The 21,641-nt window shown below is 52.3% G+C and overlaps 6 protein-coding genes across 6 annotated transcripts; 3 read left to right on the forward strand and 3 right to left on the reverse strand.

Moving 5' to 3' along the window:
- Positions 1-975: 975 nt before the first annotated feature.
- On the forward strand, positions 976-5,886 carry ACO1O0_008515 (putative NRPS-like protein biosynthetic cluster; the record flags this gene model as incomplete). The annotated part of the gene is made up of 3 exons (XM_083197879.1): positions 976-1,234; positions 1,724-4,521; positions 4,885-5,886. The coding sequence occupies 3 exons, from the start codon at positions 976-978 to the stop codon at positions 5,884-5,886; spliced, it is 4,059 nt and encodes a 1,352-aa protein (XP_083047347.1).
- Positions 5,887-6,553: 667 nt separating this feature from the next.
- ACO1O0_008516 (uncharacterized protein) lies at positions 6,554-8,029 on the forward strand (the record flags this gene model as incomplete). Its single annotated transcript, XM_083197880.1, has 3 exons — positions 6,554-6,802; positions 6,865-7,929; positions 7,958-8,029. 3 exons carry the CDS (start codon positions 6,554-6,556, stop codon positions 8,027-8,029), a joined length of 1,386 nt encoding a protein of 461 aa, XP_083047348.1.
- A 360-nt stretch (positions 8,030-8,389) lies between these two features.
- On the reverse strand, positions 8,390-9,722 carry ACO1O0_008517 (cytochrome P450; the record flags this gene model as incomplete). The annotated part of the gene is made up of 3 exons (XM_083197881.1): positions 8,390-9,223; positions 9,389-9,620; positions 9,718-9,722. 3 exons carry the CDS (start codon positions 9,720-9,722, stop codon positions 8,390-8,392), a joined length of 1,071 nt encoding a protein of 356 aa, XP_083047349.1.
- Positions 9,723-15,868: 6,146 nt separating this feature from the next.
- Positions 15,869-17,004, forward strand: ACO1O0_008518 (SDR family NAD(P)-dependent oxidoreductase; the record flags this gene model as incomplete). Its single annotated transcript, XM_083197882.1, has 4 exons — positions 15,869-15,872; positions 16,027-16,130; positions 16,234-16,735; positions 16,793-17,004. The coding sequence occupies 4 exons, from the start codon at positions 15,869-15,871 to the stop codon at positions 17,002-17,004; spliced, it is 822 nt and encodes a 273-aa protein (XP_083047350.1).
- A 322-nt stretch (positions 17,005-17,326) lies between these two features.
- Positions 17,327-18,065, reverse strand: ACO1O0_008519 (uncharacterized protein; the record flags this gene model as incomplete). The annotated part of the gene is made up of 2 exons (XM_083197883.1): positions 17,327-17,738; positions 17,812-18,065. The coding sequence occupies 2 exons, from the start codon at positions 18,063-18,065 to the stop codon at positions 17,327-17,329; spliced, it is 666 nt and encodes a 221-aa protein (XP_083047351.1).
- Positions 18,066-21,118: 3,053 nt separating this feature from the next.
- Positions 21,119-21,522, reverse strand: ACO1O0_008520 (uncharacterized protein; the record flags this gene model as incomplete). The annotated part of the gene is made up of 2 exons (XM_083197884.1): positions 21,119-21,456; positions 21,516-21,522. 2 exons carry the CDS (start codon positions 21,520-21,522, stop codon positions 21,119-21,121), a joined length of 345 nt encoding a protein of 114 aa, XP_083047352.1.
- Between the last annotated feature and the right edge of the window lie 119 nt (positions 21,523-21,641).

Raw genomic sequence — 21,641 nt, forward strand, 5'->3', positions numbered from 1 at the left:
TGTCAGGAACTATGTAACTCAGATCCTCCAACGGCTAAGCTCCATGATGCATGCTCGTGGGGGTCCCAGCTTGTCCCCCCAGCTTGTCCCCCCAGCTTGTCCCCCCAGCTTGTCCCCCCAGCTTGTCCCCCCAGCCCATACTGACTGACTGCACATGGTGATCAACATTCCCAACATGTCAACGGAGTCCGCCCCAGCATGCTGCAACAGAATACAGTCTCGAGACAAACCATGTTTCCCTGTTTTAGCCCTGGGAACTTGCAAGGTGCAATCGGCTGTTGCCTGGACTAGTGGAGAGCCCCGGTCCCCAGATGTTGGACTCGCCTAGAACACTCCTCTCAACTTCCCAAGACACTTGATCTTCTTTCGGTTGCTCGATTGTCCGCACCATCACGTCTCGCGACAGACTTTTGGTATCTAGCTGCTAACATTTGCCTGCAGGCTCACGAGAGCGGTCTCGGAGATGACGTCGGCACCCCCCAGCCGGTCTGACCACCAAGACATACATGCTATACCAAATGGTGTCCGTATATCCTGCACGGTGACTTGTGTGCTCGTAAATGCCTCTTAATTCATGGTGCATGTCGTGGTTGCCTGGATGGCCAATCCTTCAATGCTGCAGTGTCATGCCTGGTTGGCGATATCTTTCGCTGTGCGGGGGAGATATCGAGGATCGTCATGATGAACGGGGCTAATGCTGACAGGTACATGTACCTGCGCTGTGCTGCAACAGATATACAACTATCCCGTATAGGTGCTCGATTTTCATGCTCGGAAGGATCCACGCAGTGCCCAGACTGTCACGCATTTCTTATGTAACTAATGATGAGTATGGGCGATGGGTTTGAACTTCGAAGTGGCAGACAATGTCCGAGGAAACCTTATCCCAGTGCCACTCAAGTGGAAAACGAACCATAGATCTATCAAAATATTGTTCCCAACGATTAGACTGTCGACATGGTGGTGCCCTCAATAATGTCACGCCATGAGATCGGCCAACAGTCGCTGGCCGACATTGCGGCCGCTTGTAATGTGTCCCCTGAGCAGATCGATGACATTTACGCCTGCACACCGCTCCAGACTGCTACAATGGCCGAGTCTACAATCCACGCTGGCGCAAGCATATTCCAATTTATCCTGAACCTCTCCCCTTCTGTTGACCAGGATCAGTTCTGCTCGTCGCTGCAGCATGTTGTCTCGCTCAACGCCGTCCTACGCACACGGCTCGTCGATAGTGCTCAGGGGCTGGTCCAAGTTGTCACCAATGAACAACACTATACACGGACCCTACCGGCTAGTCAAAATTTGGAACAGTACCTTCATCAAGATAAAGCGGAACCGCTGGGCCTCGCAACTCCCCTATTCCGGACGGCACTCATCGGATGCAAGTTGGTGCTGACGATGCACCACGGAATCATGGACCACGCGTCTCTGACCCCATTGTTCCATGATATTATGAGTGTATACCATGGCCGCAAACCGGAGAAGCGTGCAGAATTCAAAGAATTTGTTGCCCACTGCCTGAGAGTGGACGATTCTGCAGCAAGGGAATTTTGGGCTTCTCGGTTTAAGGGTGCTCCTGCAATCTTTCCTAGAGTTGATCCGGGTCATGTCCCTTTTGGAACGCATACAGTCACTCGGGGGATAACCTTGGATAGGATCGGCACAGACGTCTCTCCTGCTCACGTCCCCTCCTTTATAGAGGCAGCATGGGCATTGACAGCGTCTGGTTACACTGGCAGCGACAGCAATGCCTTTGGAGTAGTCCTCTCCGGCCGCACATCCACTTGTCCTGCGGCTGAGACTACTCTAGGGCCAACAATTGCCATTGTACCCGTCCAAGTCAATCTACAGAGCAGCATGACTATCGAAGCAATCCTAAAGGACAGAGCGGCTGCTCGCCGACAACTCCAAATCGAACCTTCTCTACAATATGGACTGACAAGAATCCGTGCCGTCAGCGATGCCGCCCGGATTGCCTCGGGATTCCAGACGTTGATGAATATCCGTCCGCGTTGGTACGACCCCAAAGAGGCATCTGAGGTGACATACGATGACATGAAAGAGCCCTCTGGAGCATTTGCCCTGTCGCTAAGTATTGATCTCGAGGATGGCGGTGTCTCGGTCGAGGCTGTGGTTGATCCGACAGTCATCCCAGAGCAGCAGCTCAGAAGGATCTTGGATCAGTTCGAGCACCTCTTGCGGTCCCTGACAGAGGCTCCCCTCCAAACGAAGCTCGAGAAGATACCGCGACTCAGCCCTTCCCATCTAAGCGAGATCCGGTCATGGAACCATGCCCTACCAAAATTGGATGAGATCTGTATCCACGACCTCTTCCGTGCCCAGGCTAGAGCACATCCTGCATCTGCCGCAGTGGAAGCCTGGGATGGATGTGCAACCTACGCCCAGTTGGATGACATATCAGACCGTCTAGCCCATACTCTTCGCCAACGGGGCATATCTAATGGGTCCCTCGTGGCATTCATTTTTGAAAAGTCCTTCTGGACGGTAGTGGCGTTGCTGGGGATCATGAAGGCAGGGGGTGCCTGTGTTCCCATTTCCACAGCTGATCCACTTACACGCAAGGCGGCAGTAATTTCTGCAGCAGGAATAAAGATTATCTTGACCTCTTCCGCCGAGTATGACAGTTCGATTAGCCTTGCACCAAATGTCATTGAGGTCAGCGAATCCTCCATCTCGGGACTCCCTAATATCACTAGTCCGCTCGATGTCAAGGATTTAGGCGACCCAGGAAATCTAGCATTCGTCATTTTTACCAGCGGCAGCACGGGGGTACCCAAGGGTGTGATGCTCGAGCATCGAAACTTGGCATCCTCGCTGCGAGATATCGCTCGACGGCTCGACTGGCGGCCCGGCCAACGCGTGCTCCAATTTGCCTCTTACGTGTGGGACATCCACATCGGGGAATCGTTCGGGGCGATTCTATTTGGGGGATGTCTCTGCATTCCGTCGGATGAGGATAGAAACTCGAGACTGGCTCAGTTTATAAACTCCAGCCGGATCGATTGCATGTGGCTGACCCCTACCGTTATTCGTACCCTCTCGCCGAATGACGTGCCTGGCGTCAAGATGTTGATATCCGCCGGCGAAGCACTTGTTCCAGATGCCTCCAGGACATGGGGGAAATGCCTGCGTCTTATCAACGGCTGGGGCCCCTGTGAGGGTTCCGTCATCAGCGCCATGGCAGAACTTACACCGGACTCTCCCTACCCAGAGACCATTGGGACACCCCTCAACGGTTCCCTATGGATTGCCAACCCAAAGAAAACGGATGAGCTTGTTCCCATTGGAGCTGTTGGTGAAATTTTGATTGACGGCGCCGGCGTTGCTCGGGGTTATCTGGGCGATGAGGCGAAGATCAGAGCTTCCTTCATCAAGCCACCTCCCTGGGCCTTGTATTTGGGCCGTGAAGATGAGAATAGGCGTCTTTACCGGACCGGAGATCTAGCTCGCTATAATCCAGACGGCAGCATCTGTTTCATTGGCAGACGGGACAACCAGGTCAAGATTCGCGGTCAGAGGCTGGAGCTTGGAGAACTCGAGAGCGTCCTTGGGAGCCTTGGCGAGGTGAGAGATGTCGTCACGACAACAAAGATCATAGACGGCCGCACGCACCTAGTTGCTGTGGTCTCCCTGGCTGACGAACATTTGCCAAGCGAGGGGTTGTTGCAAGAGATCCCAGGCGAACACGCAGAGACTGTCACTCGCCACCTCCGCACCATCCGCGACCACGCACGATTCAACTTGCCCCCGTACATGGTGCCTACTGTATGGCTAGCTGTTGAGAAGATGCCCCAGACAGCATCGGCCAAGCTGGACCGAGTCTCAGTTACCCAGTGGCTGAAGACCAAGAAAGACCTGTCGCCAGCGAGAGCCGCTATGGATGCAGCATTGGCCGAGGCACTTATTCCACCACGTACGGCAGAGGAGAAGGTGCTGCGGTCAGTATGGGCGTCTGTGCTCAATATTCCCGAGGCCCATATCGGATGTGAAAGCTGCTTCATCTCACTCGGGGGGGATTCCATTCTTGCAATGCAGGCAGCCAGTCAGTGTCTAAAGCGCGGAGTGGCAACTACCACGGCAGCATTGCTCAAGAATACGCCCCTGGTGGCCATTGCAGATGCTGCAGTCAAATCAGAGTCTCACAACGGCACTTCCAAGCTCGGTCCTGCAGAAGCTCAAGTAAATTTAGACAGTGAGCAAGCAGCAGCCATCCTGAACCGGTTCAGTTCCTTGAATATCCAGTCCTTGGAGAGGCATAATGTAGAAGCCATTGTTCCAGCCACGGATGGACAGGCTGTCATGCTTGCTGTGGGCGAGATGGGTGGGAGAGGGTATTACATCGACTTCGTGTTGCAGTGTAGCCCCAGTCTTGATGCTGCAAGGCTCCGGAATGCCTGTGAGCAAGTTGTCAAGCACCATGCGATACTGCGCACAAAGTTTGTTCAACATGGTTCACGCCTCTACCAGGTTGTTCTAAAAGACGGCCCTGCAAACACGGTGATTGACGACACAGGAGATGGGGATTTTTCACACGCGGTTTCGTTCCGCCAAGGGGACCCTTTGGCCTGCTTCCATCTAGTTTCTGATACCCACGACAAATGTAAGCGTATGCGTCTCGAGATACATCACGCTCTGTATGACGCATTGTCTCTGGGGTTGGTGTTTCGGGATCTCCACGCAGCATTCACAGGAGAACCTCTCTCACATGGGCTACAGTTTCACTCCTGGGTATCTCACACCAACACTTTAGACGCGTCTAAATCACACGAGTTTTGGAGCGTGGTCTTACAAGGCACCTCGATGCCTTACTTGGTACCTGTCGTCGTCGGAGCGATGCGAGGCCACCCCTTAGATGAACAGATCGAGCTACGTGTGCCACTCAAGAACATGACATGTGTATCTTGGGCCACGCCTTCGAGCGTTGTCAAGGCAGCTTGGGCCCTGCTCCTCTCATATGCCCTCGGCATAAGAGACGTCGTCTTTGGGGAGGTCAGTGCCAACCGCTACCTGGCGCTTCCTGGGGTCGACCAAGTGCGAGGACCCTGCGTAAACCAGGTGCCTGTCCGAGCACGCCTTGATCCCAGCATGGAGCTGGCCTCACTGGTTGGTCAAATCCACGATCTACACACATCCGGTATGCCGCATCATCATCTCGGTACCCGGTCTATCATCAGGGACTGCACGGCGTGGCCGTCTTGGACGCGGTTCAGCACTTCTCTTGTCTATCAGAACCACGCCTCAATCGGAAAGACAGTCAAGATTGGTGACACTGACTGTGAACTGTCGGTCAACGGGCAGCTGGGAGACTCGACCGATATACATCTAATAGCAACACCCGATCCGGACCGGGAGGAGTTGGAGATTGCGCTGCGCTATTCTCCCTTGACCTTTCCAGCTGAGCAGATTCGCTGGATCTCTCGGGCCTTTGCTAAAATCTTGGAGCTCTTCCCCTCTGCCTTGGAGCAGAATCTCGGTCAAGTGGAAGCCGCTCTTAGCAGTACTCTAGACTCCCGCTACATAATTCCCACAGTCACCGGACGTTGCAAAGACCTTGTCGGCACCTCGGACCCTCCGTCGGAGACTTTGAATGACTGTCAGCATTCGGTATCGGCACAGTCAAAGGAGACGGTGCTCGAAGCGTGGAAAGAACTTGAATTACTGCCAGAGAGTCCAAAGGAGGACGGGGATTATTCCATGTGGGACTCTGGAGGAGATATTGTCACTGCTCTATTGCTGTCCGAGAATTACCGCTCCCGTGGGTACAATATTAGCTCAAAGGAAATTGTTGAGAATCCTACCTACAAGATGCAACTTCGGTTGGCAGATTTGAAGAAACCGGAGATGAATAGGTTGGAGAAGTAGGAGGAGTCTAGTTGGGTTATTCTTGAGACTCATCCTAGAACAACTTTGAGATAAAATATCTCAGATAAGCATGAGGATTGTCTAATAAAGTCACTGATACTACTTGTACTGACGTGAACTGTGCTGACCCTTTGTTCACGCAGTGGGAGTATACGACCCTAGGGTAGGGGGTAGGTACTGATGGTCGGATGTAAGTGAGACGACGATGGGCTAGAGTGTTGCTCGTAAACACTACTACGCGAGAGATTAGCGATTGCTGGGGCTTTGAAAATGTCATCATCTTCCGCTGCTCACGCCTTGGTCTCGTATACAGGCTTATTGTAAGCCTGGTCCTTCCCAGTGCTGGCATAGAGCTTGGAAGTTCCCTGGTTGAAAAGTGCGGGGTGTGCTCCAGTGGTGGTGTCAGGACGTTGAAGGATCCAACCCGTGAATTATGCATGTCAGATCTAGGTGACTGCATAGCGGATGCCTAGGTGTCTACTAGAGCCGTTTGAGAAAAAAAGAAGGCCATGGTGCTAGGTACATGTACTTCAGAGGTGGGTGCGCCGCGCTTTGCATTTAATCCCCCCTTCTGTGCCCTGTTGGCTGGATCCCTGGACACATGGAACGTTGGTCCAACAGCACTCCATTCTCGCACTGCAAAGTTGCATCAAAACTTCAGTTGAAGATGTCATGGCTGTTATCACGTCTGCCTTTCTGCAAGGCCCCGCCTCTCCAGGTGACGGCAGCCGTTGCCGCAACAGATGAGATCGTCCCAGTGCATTTGTTCGACGGGACAACGGCGCTACGCGGATGCATCCTGGTGTGGATGTTCCGTTTCGACGAGATACTGGACCCTGACAAGCTCCATACCTCGCTGTCTCGCGTCTTCCAGCGTGAGGGCTGGGAAAGGCTCGGTGGCAGATACAGACGTCGTGTAGGCAATCACTTTAGTCTTCATCTCCTCCCTCCCCCCTTCTGCTATTATTTACTGACTAGGACGACGACGGACAGGAAGAGGATGGCAAGTTGGAGATTCGTATCCCGCGCCCCTTCACCAACGAGAGGTCGCCAGTGCACTTTACCAAGCAGTTGTTTGACATGCGCCTCGATGAGCATCCCCTAGCATCCAAGCTTCCCAGGGCTACCGGCAAAGTTGATACCTTTCCGGGCCCACGCGCTTTCAATTCCCTTGCCATGGGGCCGGGGTCGCCCTCGTCATTCGATGACCTGATCAATGGCGATAGGCCACAATTCTCGCTCCATGTCAACACCTTCAAAGATGGCACACTCGTCGGGGTCAGCCACTCCCACATGACAGCCGACCTGCTCGGATTCACAGCCGTCATCAACGCCTGGTGCCTCGAACTGGCGGGCAAGTCGGACTACGTGCCTCCGCTTGGAGGGGTTCATGAAGATGGCATGAAGGGCCTTTATGATCCCCCGACGCTGGAGAAGCATATACTCGCCGGGAGGGAGCTGACGGGCTGGCGACTCGCCTACTGGGGGCTGTGGACACTGTTAGAGTCAAAGCGCACGGCCCTTGAGTCGCGCATCCTCTGCATCCCCAAGGGCAAGATGGAGAAACTCATGGCCCATGCTAGAACTGGGATGACGGGTCGCGATGGAGACGTCGCTCTATCTCAAGATGGCAGAGACCCTTTGTTCATTTCTGAAGGAGACGTCCTGGCCGCCTTGGCTTGTCGCCTCAATGCGCAGAGCCAGCCTCCCGGATCCACCCGCACCATCATGACCATGATGGCCCTCGATCCTCGAACTCGCGCACCCTCGGCATTCAAGACGGGTGTCTCGTATGCGGGCAACTCGCCAACTGCTGTCTTCCTGGAGTGTGCCGCAGACAGGGCCATCGAGATGTCTCTGGGGGACCTTGCCCTACTATCGCGCAAGTCCATCATGACACAAGCCACCGAGGAGCAGATGAAGGCCTACTCGGTCCTGTCTGCCGAATCGGTGCGAAAGAGCAACAGCAACGTCTTATTTGGAGACAAGGATATGTCCTTTCAACTCATGTCCAACTGGCTGAAGGCCAGTCTCTTTGACAAGGTTGACTTTAGCCCTGCCATCGTTGAAGAAGGGCCAAATACTCCAGGGAGGAAGCGGGGGCACCCGACATATTATCATTCCGCAGATCCAGGAAGCGTAGATGGGCCTTATATGCTGCATCTCCATGTCGTTATGGGGGCTGATCACGACGGAAATGTATGGATGTCCTGCGTCCTGCCGGAGCAAACATGGTCGAGATTCCTGAAGTACTTGGATGAGGTTGAATAATGACTCTATGATTGATTTATTCTCTGATCCAATAATGAATGAAATGTTTGGGCTAAATTAGAAGCTAGTCGTACCAACACATATTTCGGTACGTGATTTCCAACTTTGGTCGACATGACATCCCACAACCACCGATATGGTCGCTCCATCTTAACCAAGGCGCTACACATCTACCGACAGGACTTGGTTAGAGTAATATGTAATTGTATCTATTTCAATGCATTTATATCTACTACGACACCGAAGTGCCTAGCACTCCCGCCTCAACGTCCGTCGCACCCCCCATGAGCCTCCCCAGGTCCTTGTCTGCCGCCTCAAACTCCCTCGCGACGACATCCGCCACCCACAGACCCCTCGGCTTGAGTCTGAAGCGGAAAGGCGCCGGCTCTGTCATGAAGCCCACGACGACCATATCCATGGGGTTGACCTGGTCTACAAGCTCAAAGTCAAACGACCAGATCATGGCCGCGATCTGCATGAAGCTCCCATCCAGGGCCACGCGCTTCCCCATGCAGCTTCTCCGTCCCTGGCCAAACACCGGTCGGGGGAGCGACATGCGTAGCTCACCCTGCTTGGTGACATCCCGAGCCATCTGCTCGCCCTGGAGCCAGCGCTCTGGGAGGAAGTCGTCCAGCGGCCCGAACTCGGGGGTAAAGGCCTCCGGGTCGCTACCGATGGACCAAGCATTGGCGAACACTGTCGCATTCTTGGTGATGGAGATGCCCTTGAATTCGTTGGCCTTGTCAGCACGGCGGGGGATGCTGCCGGGGGAAATGGGCCTCCAGCGCATGAGCTCTGAGACGATGGCGTCGAGGTAGCCCAGGTTAGGCCGGTCCGCAAAGGTGGACAGCCGGTTTCGGCCGACGATCTTGTCTAGCAGATCATGGGCTCGGGCCATGAAGTTCTTGTTCGCAGCGATGGGAGCTACAAAGAGCCAGAGCAGAGCACGGGGGCTAGTTTCCATACCCCCCTGGATGCTCGTCGCCAGGGTGAAGGCCAGATCAATATCAGGGATGCCCTCGGGAGCGTGCTTCGTTGCCACAGTCCTTGTCTGCTTTGTCGCATTCTACCTGGGCGAGAAATCTTAAGTCCTCAATAATCGCATGTATAGCTCCGTCTGCTCGGCGAACAGAGCGTCCGCCGCCATCTTCCATGGTGATAGTGAAGCGGGTAGATGGCGCAGTAGGGGGATGAAATCTGGAAGACCTGGATTGGCTGCCGTGTGAGTGACCTTCTTCTGGATTTCGACCACCTCGTGGTACAGGGACTCAGAGATGGCGGGGATGCGGATGCCATAGTGAAGTGCAAGAATGTTGCTGGCCTGTGTGCGCTCGAGGAGAGAGTAGACGTCTGAGCTGTGGACTACTGTGCCGGTCTTGATGAGACCCATGATGTCGACGAGGAGCTGCTTGGATTCTAGCTCCATGACGGCTTGGTACTTTGGTGCGGCGACAGGGCCTAGACTAGGTGCCAGTATGCAGTGGTGAAGATGAAGATGCTGCAATTGTTAGTCTATGCCTAATACCACTTCCCTGCCTATATATCTTCATTTGGACTCACATCATCCATATCATGCATCAGGGTGAACTTGGACTGTCCTGGCCCCGCACCTGTGATCATCTCGACGCTCACCGAGCTCGGCCGATTGCTATACCACGCGCTCCTTTTGCTTAGAAGCTCCGTGACCGCTTCGCTCGAGATGATAACAACAATGGGCACGATGCCGAATAGCTTGGGTGTCGCAATGGCGCCCTTCTCCTTGGCTCAGGCATCCCACCTCAGCAGGGCCTTTTCAATTGGCGAGCCGTGCAAGTCGCCGATGATGGGAATCTTGAGAAGCGTTGACTTGGCATCATCTTTGCCGCCGCTCCTCCTCGCGATGTAAAATCCCGTAGCGAGAGTAACTAGGGCAAGGATCACGACGGGTATCGTGTCAATCATGGCGGCCGTGAAAATGCCGAGTATGAAGACTCGAGAGAGGGGACGCTCGCCTTATCGATGATAATGCCATCCCAGTGTAATTCTCAGGGGTCTGGACGGAGTCGTCCCCACCCTCAGGGTCTCGGGCCCGCCCTTTTCTTGTCGTGGTTATAATATCGCCCCTATCACCAGGATACTATTAACTCAACAGGTCAGCCATAGCTCGAAGAGCCACCGACACGATCTTTAATCAGGGAGACCGGGCGATATGATCACTCAGAGAAGAAATAGTGCCCGCACTGGTGGCATGCCTATCCTTGTCGTCCCCGCGCCGCGGAAAATATCAGCTCTAAAGAATCGAGGCGCGGAACTAGGATAGTCGTCCCCGGCGTCGGTCAAGGCTTGTTGGTCGCGTGGGCCCTGCAATCAGCATTCGTCGCGTAATGAGGGACCTGGGTTTGCTTTCTCGCGTAGTATTATCGCACGGGATTCATTCCACGATGGTCAGTTTATTTAATGAAAAGACATACAGTTATCCCGACCCAAAGCCTCCTTGTTAATACTTATGTAGAGAGTGCGCTACTGCTAGCAAGGGGATTGAGTATATGAGCGAGATCGCCAATTGGAGTGTTGGACTAATATGAACGTGATGGTTTAGGTATCTCAACAATGACCGGGGATTGGAGGTGATTTCTCCTCGATCTCCCGGTTCTGAATATATTTTTGACTCTGACAGGGCTTTCGCGCCTGTTCGACTTTTGCGTCTGATCTCCTCTGACAAGAAACATCCCAGCTGTCAATGGGCTGGTAGTAATCAGGCGTCCTATTATGCATAATCGAATATGAACATAATCTCAACGTAAAAGTGCGGCATGGGTGCTGCGATCAAACTTGTTACGGTACCTGCCCACCCCCTCCTTTTCAAATCCCTATAAGAAAAAGCTAACCTACGGACGTGGCGGGCGAAACTCTGGTCGTTGGGGTAGAATAAGCAGGGGATTTGAGCCACTGATGACTCTAGCCAGTACCAGTTGGGGGCCATGGGAGGAGTCTAGGGTCAGGCGGCTGTTAACGACTGTGGCGAGAGCTAGTAGAGCCTTATTAGGCTAGTGTATCATCGCGGCGGGTGTCCCCTGTCCATCAGCGCGGCTTATTGTTCCCGCGTCAGCATCTTAATTGAATCTCAGCTCATTAGGGCACGATGCTACTAATATCTTTATGAGGAACCTTCTGATACTGGGAACTTTATTCCACCGGGCTATGCGAGTCAATAAATTGCTGTCATTACCATGTTCTGCTTCCCTCCTCATGAGCTTAGTTGCATCATCTCACCATAGGAGTCGAGTCTACGTATATATCGCTCGAATTCACAATTAAAACACACCCAAATAGGCCCCAATACGCAGGGTATTAAAAATTCAATATGGCCCATGATGCTCATTCTTTCCTCAGCTTCCACCTTGACGTCTGCCATAAAAGTTATTACTTATGGCCACTCCCTCGGTGCATGTACATACGTGAGGTCCAAGTCTGGTGTGTCACGCAGTCGATGAAGTTGGCGCCCCATCTGCCTTTGGGATCTCTTCAACTCCTTTCGAGACTTGCAGAAATACCAGATTGTAAGGCCCAGGCAAATGGGAGCACTATCGGTATGCATGTGATGTTAGCAACGCAGCGGCCGACAGACGGGGCAGTGGTATCAAGACTCACGTCAAGAAGGTCCTACAGCATGATCCGGCCAAGCCCTTTGTGAGAGCTTCATTGCATCTGGTAGAATCTTCGCACACGGAGCTATTCATGCCCATGATCATGATGACCATCCCATATACACCGGTGGCCATGGCTGAGAGTGCGATGAGGGCGATGCTAAGGAAAAAGACGAGGTGGTAATTGCAGAAAAGGAAACAAAAAGCCGCAATGAGCAACGGGATGATCTCTATGCAACCTGCAACCGCGAGTATGATGATTCCTTGGGGATAGTCGGGTGTTGAGGAGCTCATGTTTGCTGAAGCATTGGCGGCGAGGCCTGCGGTGAGGCACTCAAGCGTGACTATGGCAGCACAGATGGAACAGATCAACTTGACTGTCGCCGCTCGTCGAGTCATGATTTCCCCTACGCTTGACAGGAAGAGGGTTGGCCCTCCATCAGTGAGAAAGGCTGGATGTGGTTGGGCCGGGTTGGCGAATGTTGTCGTATGAGTTGTTTGGACTGAAGACCGCTGGTCTCCAGACCCATTGACGGGCGCATAGGCGCCACCTAAATTGCCGCGTCGCTCGGTAATGCCCATCGTGTCTTGATGTTGAAGCCGCACGAGATGTTGAAGTTGAGCGACCTCTAGAGAAGCCTTGGCGGAGGAACGCGCGCCCTTAGGGTCAATTAAAGAGCGGCATCTTCGATGCGCGCGAGTGATTTGTATGCTGTTGATGGCTGCTTATGGGCCTGAATTTGGGCAGGGAAGATTGATTACACTTCTCAGCCGCACATAAAGGGGCCGTCTGTTTGGCATCTTCAATGGTCCAAGTCTGCCTCGCCAGGGTTGCGAGGCGGCCTGCCACACTGAAGAGGCCCCAAGCTAACCCCGTTCGAGATTGCCAGCGGGTTCACGAAATACGGTAAGACGCCACACACAACTGGGGCCTCTCAGAATTAAACGCGTCAAGTCGAAACGCGGGCTGTTTTGCCGTCGATTGGCAGACGGTCAGTCGCGTTATCGTGGTATTCTCACTCTTTACGCCCCGCGACGTGGTGAGCTCCTCCTCAATCCCATCCCATCACATCACACAGCGTTCCTCCAGCCAAGATCATCGATATCCAACTTTCGCATAGCTTTAATTATCCATCTTATACATCGGCATGGGACACTTGAGACTTCGCAGACCAACGGGGGTACGGAGCCTGCACCTGATGTCTGTGCAATTCATGCTAGGCTAGCTCCTGCAAGTCCTTGGTCAAACTTACCGTCAACTCACACGCGGAGACCTTACTCACATTTAAGCATATTGTCAAAATCGGCTTCTGTGTTGGCCCTAATTGAGTCGTTATGAAAGAGACGAGCGCTTTGCCCAGGATATACATATCGTCCCCTCTCTGTCCTTGCACCGCTTGGCGCAGCTCTTTCACACTCTTGATCACCCCTTGAACAATTTCACGACCAATGAGAGAGTAAATGCGGGAATGCAACGCCAAACGAGATCATAAAACTTGCTCCTACACATCTCATGATGGTGTTCTGGGACCCTGACACCAACAGCACTGTCGAGAGCGCCGATTTCTGCTAGGTTCAGACCTCTACCCTGAGCTTTGCTCTCATCATTCATATGCTCATTCGTATGGGTAGGTATAATAAGCTCGCTGCGGGGATGTCTGATCACCTGTAAAGCCCGTCTCCGCCTATGGTTCACTCACTATACTGAAGTAGTAGATTAGACATGGATCGATGGAGCTGCTCCAGGCTCCCTGGTATCAAATTGTGTGAATTCGGATTGATGGGACAGGATGTACGGAACAACGAGGTACCAGCTGGGGAGTAAGCACACGGTATGTGACAGGGTATCCTATGGAGGGTTTAATTAGATATGTAGACATCCATCACTGCCCTTCACTTGGTCGACCTCCTCCTAGCAATCAAGGGTCAAGTCAGCGACATTCAATCACGTTGGAAGTTTTACTATAGGCATCACGAGTCATATACCTTTATAAATCCTATATTTAATAATTCTAACTCTCTATCCGTAGCGGTCGTCTTTATTATTTGTTGTTGAATTTGAGTTGAGCAGCAACAGGTACCGATGCAGTACATCCCTGTAACTCGTAACCTTCGTATAGACTGGAGTCAAGGTGAATAGCCGCGAATGCTTATTCTGCTAAATTATTCCAACCATTAGACGAAAATAAAACCTCTTACCTCTATACATCATTAAACTCCATAATTAGAAAGCATCGCACCTATGGAGCTTGGCTCGGGGGTTATCGATTCGAGCTCATCCCGCCAATATGACGCAGATTTGTAATGGGGAAGCTGTCTGACTCATGGTACTTGGGAATTCCCTCATCATCACGGCGAGGGAATATTATCTGGGGATATGGATGATGTGTTGTGGCAATACCCTGTCCTGTAGCTCGTTCCAATGTTGATACTATGGGCAGTGAGCTATGAGAATGACATGCAGTGAGGCCATCACATGGTTAATGATGGGCCGGGTCAAGTCCTCCATAAGCTACACAGCGATCTCTATATTGGATGGATACGCACAACATATCCAGGTTATATAAGTGGTAGATACTTGGATGGTTCCGGAAGAGAGGTTGTCCAGGTCCCCATCATTCGTCCCTTCCTATTCCAAATATGCACTAAATCATGTCCTAAGGTGGTGCTCAGAGCTATACGGAGGGCACTCAGTCTGGTGCTTCTCGTCACTGTAACAAACTCCCCATGTCTACATGTTTTAAGCCTAAAGAGCTTCTAGGCGGTCATGCTTTAACTCTGAACATAACGGACTCGCTAGCATCTCGCAGCCTTACATCTAGACTGTTGAGAGCCTGCGGTAAAAAAAAATCGACATATTAACTATGAACATGATCTCTTCGCCCCTAGGTCTGCCGAGTCTCACCGCTTTCTAGTACTCCGACTCCTAGATTTCCTTAGAGGGCGGCCTTCCGTCTTATTGGAGCCCCAGCAAGCGGAAATCTTATTAGTGATATGTTATAATACGTCATAAGAGTACTGGATGTGTGAAATACCAACATGGATGGCGATGTGGAAGTGGACAACTAGAAAAGGAACGGAGTACTGATTTCTATTCCTGATTGTCTCCATTTTGATGTAGTATCGCTTCGATGCCACTCTTCTGCTGAAGTGCTCAAGAAATCTACATACCCGTGGTGTTATATGAAGCTAATGTTTGGTTTATAGCCCCAGTACATTATTACTACGCTAAGATCTTTGCCGATAAGAGTAGGAATAATTCTCTAGATACTGCATGCACAGTTCATATGGCACTAGGTATTTCGCAATCTCTAGTAGTTTCTTCTTGATATTCGGCCACATTTTCCCGAGCTCCTGAATATTCAAGTCTTCCATAAACTAGGGGCAGGACTTATGAATAGCATCATTTTTCCTATTAATGTTGAGGTCTTTTATATATGTAACCTTATAAACCGTTTAGCAGCCGAACACCCCCAAGCCCCACAACATTATTCCCATAATTAGTATCATGTCGCTAGACTTATTTGTCCAGTATGATCAGACTTATTCAAAGGCACGGGCAAGACCTTTCTCACATATTACGTCGCATCCTATGAATATCGGGCTTGGTATACAAAATTTCCGTCTCACACGACTTGGTTGTTTGTACTTTATGCCCTCGGCAACAACGTCTCTAGCAACCACCGGAAGTGGAGTGCGAAATGCTCGCCAAGTTGAATCGCGGGGCAGATAGGCATCCATGACGCTGATCTTTAGTCGCGCTCCCTGACCATCCCAGCCAATGTCCAGATAACGCAGGTGTCTTGCAAGGGTGTGATGATTCCATCGGATCCTTCCTGTTCTGCATGAGCAAACGTGCTTCCCGGATGGATTAATCTCGGCTTTTAATACTAGAAATGGCATTATGGGATTATCTTAAATAGAATAAGGGTACTCCGTACCTCAAGGAAGGCCGCTTGAATATACTGCGTCATTTACTCTTTTCACTGTATGAGCTTGAATCGTTCATACCTAATCTATTGCCCAGAACCAGTCGCCTCGTCACTGCATATCCCACCTGTATTAGCAACTGATTATCCGACACCATGGGTTCGACTTGGCAGCCATCTCTTAACCCGCAGGACCTATTCGGGGTCAGCGGGCTTGTCGCAGTGGTTACTGGAGGCCACAACGGTGCGTCCACAGTTCCGTGCACTACATTTTGTGCAAAGCAGTGTACTGAACACAAATGGTGCCTCTGCAGGAGTCGGCCTGATGATGGCCAAGGCGTTGGAGGAGAATGGGGCCACAGTGTTCATTATCGGCCGACGACAGGATAAACTGGAGGCTGCGGCCAAGAATGAAGCGGTATGCTTTCCTTGTTTGGATTCAATGGATCGATTCCCCCTTTCTCCCGCCTTGCAGATCGTTTCCTCGCAAGAATGAGGCTAACAAGGAAACCCTGTTCTAGAGACATGGTAAAATTATCCCCATCCAAGGCGATGTAACCTCCAAGGCCGACTTGGCCCGCATCGTCTCCACCATCGCAGAGCACCCCCTCACCGGCGGCTTCATCAATCTCGTCGTTGCCAACGCGGGAGTCATAGGCCCCGAGCCCCCGGCATCGCTCGACCCGGGCCAGCCGGCTGCGGCGCGCCCGTCTCTCAAGGAGGCGTACGATCTGCTGTGGGCGCCCGAGGTGGCCGACTTCGACGCCGTGTTCACGACCAATGTTTCGGGAACTTACTTTACCGCGGTCGCGTTCCTACCGCTTCTGGATGCGGGCAATGCCGCCGGCAATGTGAAGCAGGCGAGCCAGATCATTATTACGGGCAGCGCTTCGGCTTATTCGCGAGCAGCGTCAAGCAAATTTGCGTACGGCGCGAGCAAGGCCGGGACCAATGACTTGGTCAGAAGGTTGTCGACAACCCTGGCGCCGTACCGTATCCGGGTGAACTCGATTGTACCAGGAAGTAAGTGTCCTCTTATATTTCGCTTTGTTCTCCAAGACCAGTTTCTGACAAAAGCAGTCTTCCCCTCTGATATGACGGACCATCTCATTCAGTTCCTAAACTCCAACCCGGACGCAACAAAGGCGCTTCTGCCAGTGGGCCGACCCGGGACCGTTGAGGACATGGCCGGGCTTATTCTGTGGCTTGCGTCGCATGCTGGAGGCTACGTCTCGGGAAGTATCATGTTAGCGGACGGCGGCCTTTTGAGCGCGACCCATGCCTCATACTAAAGTAACGATTAAATACTCCTTCATCTCTCGGCCATCAAGAAAGGGAATATGACATGACTACTTATTTATGAATGATATTATTTGGCATCAATTTCTACCCATGTCTTTCTGTATACATAGGTAATGTTCGTGTTCGTATTGACTCCACGTTCCTTGTGTCCGCTAGTCGTAATAGTGTGTAACCATGCTCCTCAAGATTCCCATATATACGCTGACTCGCTGACGAATCCGCCTCTCAGCTCATATTCCCATGCCATCATAATGTGGCCCGTCACGTTGAAATTCTTTATCGTATCACGTCGCACCACCCTAGGTACCATGCTTAGTCCCTGGTCACAGTATATCGAGTCTGGACCGTGATCCCGTGAGGTGCAGCCGCCCTGCTCAGATCCCTATCCGAGCTCGCAGCATCATAGCTCTGCGAGTCGGAGTTCTGCCGCCCAGCTGCAGCCGTCGTCTGCATAGTGTCCATCTCCCAATGGCGCCTGTTCTTGCTGCTTGACGGCCCTGATGGGAGCCCCGAGCTGCCCCGCATATCATACAGGCGCGACGAGCCGTTGTGTCGCCGGTATCGTTTGTAGATGGGCCCCAGCATCGGGATGCTAACACAAATGATGGCCAGCAGTGGCTCAATCTGCGAGACGAAGATGGACAGCGGCAGCGTCCCCGTCAGGTTGGTTTCTAGATCGGCCGAACTGATGTAGATGATTCGGAAAATGCTAACGACAACGACGCTGTTGGGTATCGGTCGTGTCAGCTTTCATGGATAACATGCGCAGAGCTCGTGGAACCAAAGGGGTTACTCACGCGAGTCCCAGCGAAAAGGCTGCCATCAGCCCCATCCGCTCCACCATACGCAGCTTGAGTCTCCAAATAGTATACATGGGAAGCACCATGATGACAATATCCGTGGCGATGTTGGTGATGACCATGCTCTCGTCCATGGCGAGTTGGTCGCCGCACTTTCCATCGATGGCTGGCATCCATGACTTCCTGACAGGGTTGCAAAGGAAGCTGGCCGCAAAGATATAAGACACCATCCACATCCCCACGAGGGCCATGGTGGCGTAAGTCAAGGTTCGCGTGAGTCCACTGGCTCCGAAGACACGCAAATAAAAGAACAACACGCTGGCCTTGATAGTGCCCAGCGCAACAAGGTACACGATCTGTTGAGCATATATTATCTTGAGCATATGTGACATATTTGCCATTACTTTCTGTCGTTAGCAGATGTTGTGTAAGCCAGGGGAATCAGGGAAAGGCTCACGTTCGGGGTGCTTTGGCATATCATATCCAATGCCCAGGCTAGAGTCTACTCCTCAGGTCGCATGAGTATTCCAGCCGTTGAGATCACGCTTTACACGGGGATTTCTCACGTATGCCCTGAAATATCACGCCGCAGAGAGCCAGTGGCTAATAAGACCAACTGGTTAGCATCATAAAACGCACCGAGTCCATCTAGGTGCCGGCATGTTAACGTACCTCTGCCACCAGGATAAGCCAGTCATCCACACCCACGCCAAGGCCTATTACGCGCCCCCAAAATCGCAACGCCAGAATGACCAGAGACACAAACCCGAGTATGCTGTTACATACCAGGTAGCCAGTCACGCTCGGAAGCAAAGGTGGGTGAACGAGTGGCGCCTCCGTGTCGGCCATGGCAGGTGGTGCGTCGCTGTTCGTCGGAAGTGAACTTGGACCGGGAAGAATTGAAGACCAATAGATCGGGGTACCAAGAAGACAAAGGGCCCCTCGGTAGAACGCAGTATTCTCTGTACGTTCATCTCTTATTATTCCTCCGCTGTGCAGCACAGCGAAATGCCGGCATGGAAGGATGCCATTCCCCGTTTGCCCTGACGCACGTCTTAAACTGGGTCACATCCCATTTAGGCATGTGGCAGCTCCCAAGACCCGAACCCCATGAGTTAACTAATAACATGTGCTTGGCTCCTCTGGGAGTGGGAAGACTGCTCCTCAGGGCTACCAGGGCGCAAAGGATTGCAGAGGCCGGCGTTTATTATAAGGCGTGGGAACGATTACATATACTACCTAAGGTACCATACGGGCACATAATATCCACACTCTCTCAACGACTGCCAGGCCGATCTTCAGGAGAAAATCGCAGTCCCATTTGTCCTGGCCTGTCGTCTACTTCCCGCTGGTTCTCCCTCTGTTGTTGCCACAGCACCATCTGCCTCCGGTAATAAACCCTTACCATTCCTAGCATTCCCTGATGCCCTTTCGACAAACAAACATCGACATCGCCTTCAGTCACCGTCCTGCACGTGCAATGGCTTCCGCCAAACCTGTGCCGTGCGTCCACAGTGGGGAACAGGATGCTGACGCGCAGAAGTCCGTCCCAATTACTGGGCGCCGTGGGCAGTCGCAGTAGATCCCATCGAAGAGAATTTTCGAGTCGCTTGGCGAAAAGAGTCGGCGGCGTTCCGTCCCTCCGCTCAATGGTGGTGATGGCGCAGTGCAAAGACCTGTGGCAGTTGCAGCGTTTCGGGTTCGGCTTTGTCTCGCCGTCGATCTTTATGCTTACAATCGAGCGTTCCGACGACTCCGGGTCCCTGGTAAACAAGACAAGCAGCGGGTTGCTCGGGCGCCGGCGTATTACGCCGTAATCAGTGCTGGCGGCCCTTGCTTGCAGTCTGACGGCAGTGGTATTTTTGGACATTGAGCTGCTCCAGCTCGTGCAAGAGGCATCGCCGCTGGACTGGTATGAAAAAACGCTATTTGTCCGTCCCTTGCAGTCGAGATTGGATGGTGCGGACTCCTGGGATTCCCAGCTGGGTCGCCTACCTTCTCCTTCTCCGCTAACCTCAGTCTGCTCCGTGATAGGTGACGGTATCCATAGCTGGAGAGTTGCATATTCAAATAATTCTTCCTTTCTCGGCCTAATGAAGGCAACGTTCGCGGAGGGTCTAGTTAATATCTCAGTTAGCTAGAACGCATCAACACATCATCCGGGCGTTAGGAAGACCCACTCCATGTAGTTATCCACGACCATGAAGCCTGTTACGGCCTGCTGGAATAACAGAAGGCCTTTGGTATCAAGAAATACATAACTATAACGGTTGTGATTCTCTTCAAGAACGAGCTCCAGCGGCGGAGGCGTGTCCCCCTTACCCACCGGGTCTGCATAGATGGGGATGAGCCTAGCAGTGCGAATATCAAAGTCTACCACTCTTGGTTCTTCAACTGGCGGCTGTTCATTATATCCCCAACAGTCGATTATTCGAAACCGGTGCCCAAACCCAACCTGTCTTAATAATCTTATCTTCCTCCAGGTTTGGGTCTGCGGGTCCGTTGCCAATGATCTATGCCTTCAGATGAGCATTATTATAGACCCAAGAGGGACGAATTACTTACACCTCTAACAAATCACAATACGACGGCCCTACGACTTGGGGGCCTATTGTTACATTTTGTTGCGTTGGTGGCCAAATTTCCAGCAGTTCATCTCCACAGTTTAGGATATCGGGTGCCATGAGCTCTTCCTGAAACCGAGAACACTGGTGTGACAGGTCCTTCAAGACAGCTTAGCATCGTAACGGGGAATGGAAAGAGTACATATAAGGAAACAATCAAATGCGGCACTTACCTCCTGGAGAGCACTGACATAACCAGGCCAGTGTGACATCCTCCGCGGGTTCCGCAACTCAGTCGTGTTCTTTATCCTGTCCATCAGAAATTGGCATTTGAGAAGGGCCAAATACTGGGAGACAGGTGGCCGTATCCGTGGGCCGTATGAGGCGTGTGGTAAAAGCCACGTGCTACTTTCAAAGTGAACCAGGAAACAGTCGGTCATCTCTCCAAGTGTCGCAGGCTGTTCTGGTCCATCACGCTCAAACATTGCTTCCAACCTTCCCCACATCGGGTCCGGGATGCTAACAGAATATAATTCCTGCTCCAAACGCTGATCGATTGCATGCGCGACCTCTGGATAGTTCTGCGCAATGAGCGTGCTTATGTTCCTGCCGATTCGTTGGACGTCGCTGTGCAGTCCTGTGATCCTCCGAGCCAGATCTCCGTGGAAGTTGTTAATGAGGTCACTAGGACGCATGAAATGTCAGCCTTTGAGCCCGATTCTTGTCATGGGGGTAGGATCTCACATCTCGAAAGGCTTCAGTAGGTGCAAGATGCGAGAGTTGTGCATCTTGATCCGGCCGCGCAGATGCTCGACCTGGGGCATGACGTTGAGATTCCAGTCGATGTTCCTGGCAGGACCCGTTGTCTGTGCATACCGGTGATTGTTGGCGAGGAGCTGGTGACACTCGCCCAGTGTAGCCTCGTAGTCGCCAATAATTTCCGTGAGCGACCGTCTGTCGCCGCCGAGGATATCGGTGCTCTGGGCTCCATGTGAACGCAGCGACGTCTGGGCCCTCGTGATGGTACTTTCGAGCCTCACTAGGCTATCGTGCAGGCTGGACACATCGTCGCCGAATGCTTTATAATTATAGCCTTGTAAATATCATCAGTACGGCTAGAACTGGATGGTAATTTACATGTCATGATGGCGTAGTTAGTATTGGGGGCGGCTTAGCAAGAGAATCCCTTGCCTTTGTCTGGGTCAAGGAGCGGGGCAGCTGCGATGTCTTAGGATGGAGGCACGCAGCCTCGCAGGCGTCCTT

This window comes from Amphichorda felina, assembly GCF_050947745.1.
Source record: "Amphichorda felina strain 45539 chromosome Unknown scaffold_8, whole genome shotgun sequence".
Classification (NCBI taxonomy): Eukaryota; Fungi; Ascomycota; class Sordariomycetes; order Hypocreales; family Bionectriaceae; genus Amphichorda; species Amphichorda felina.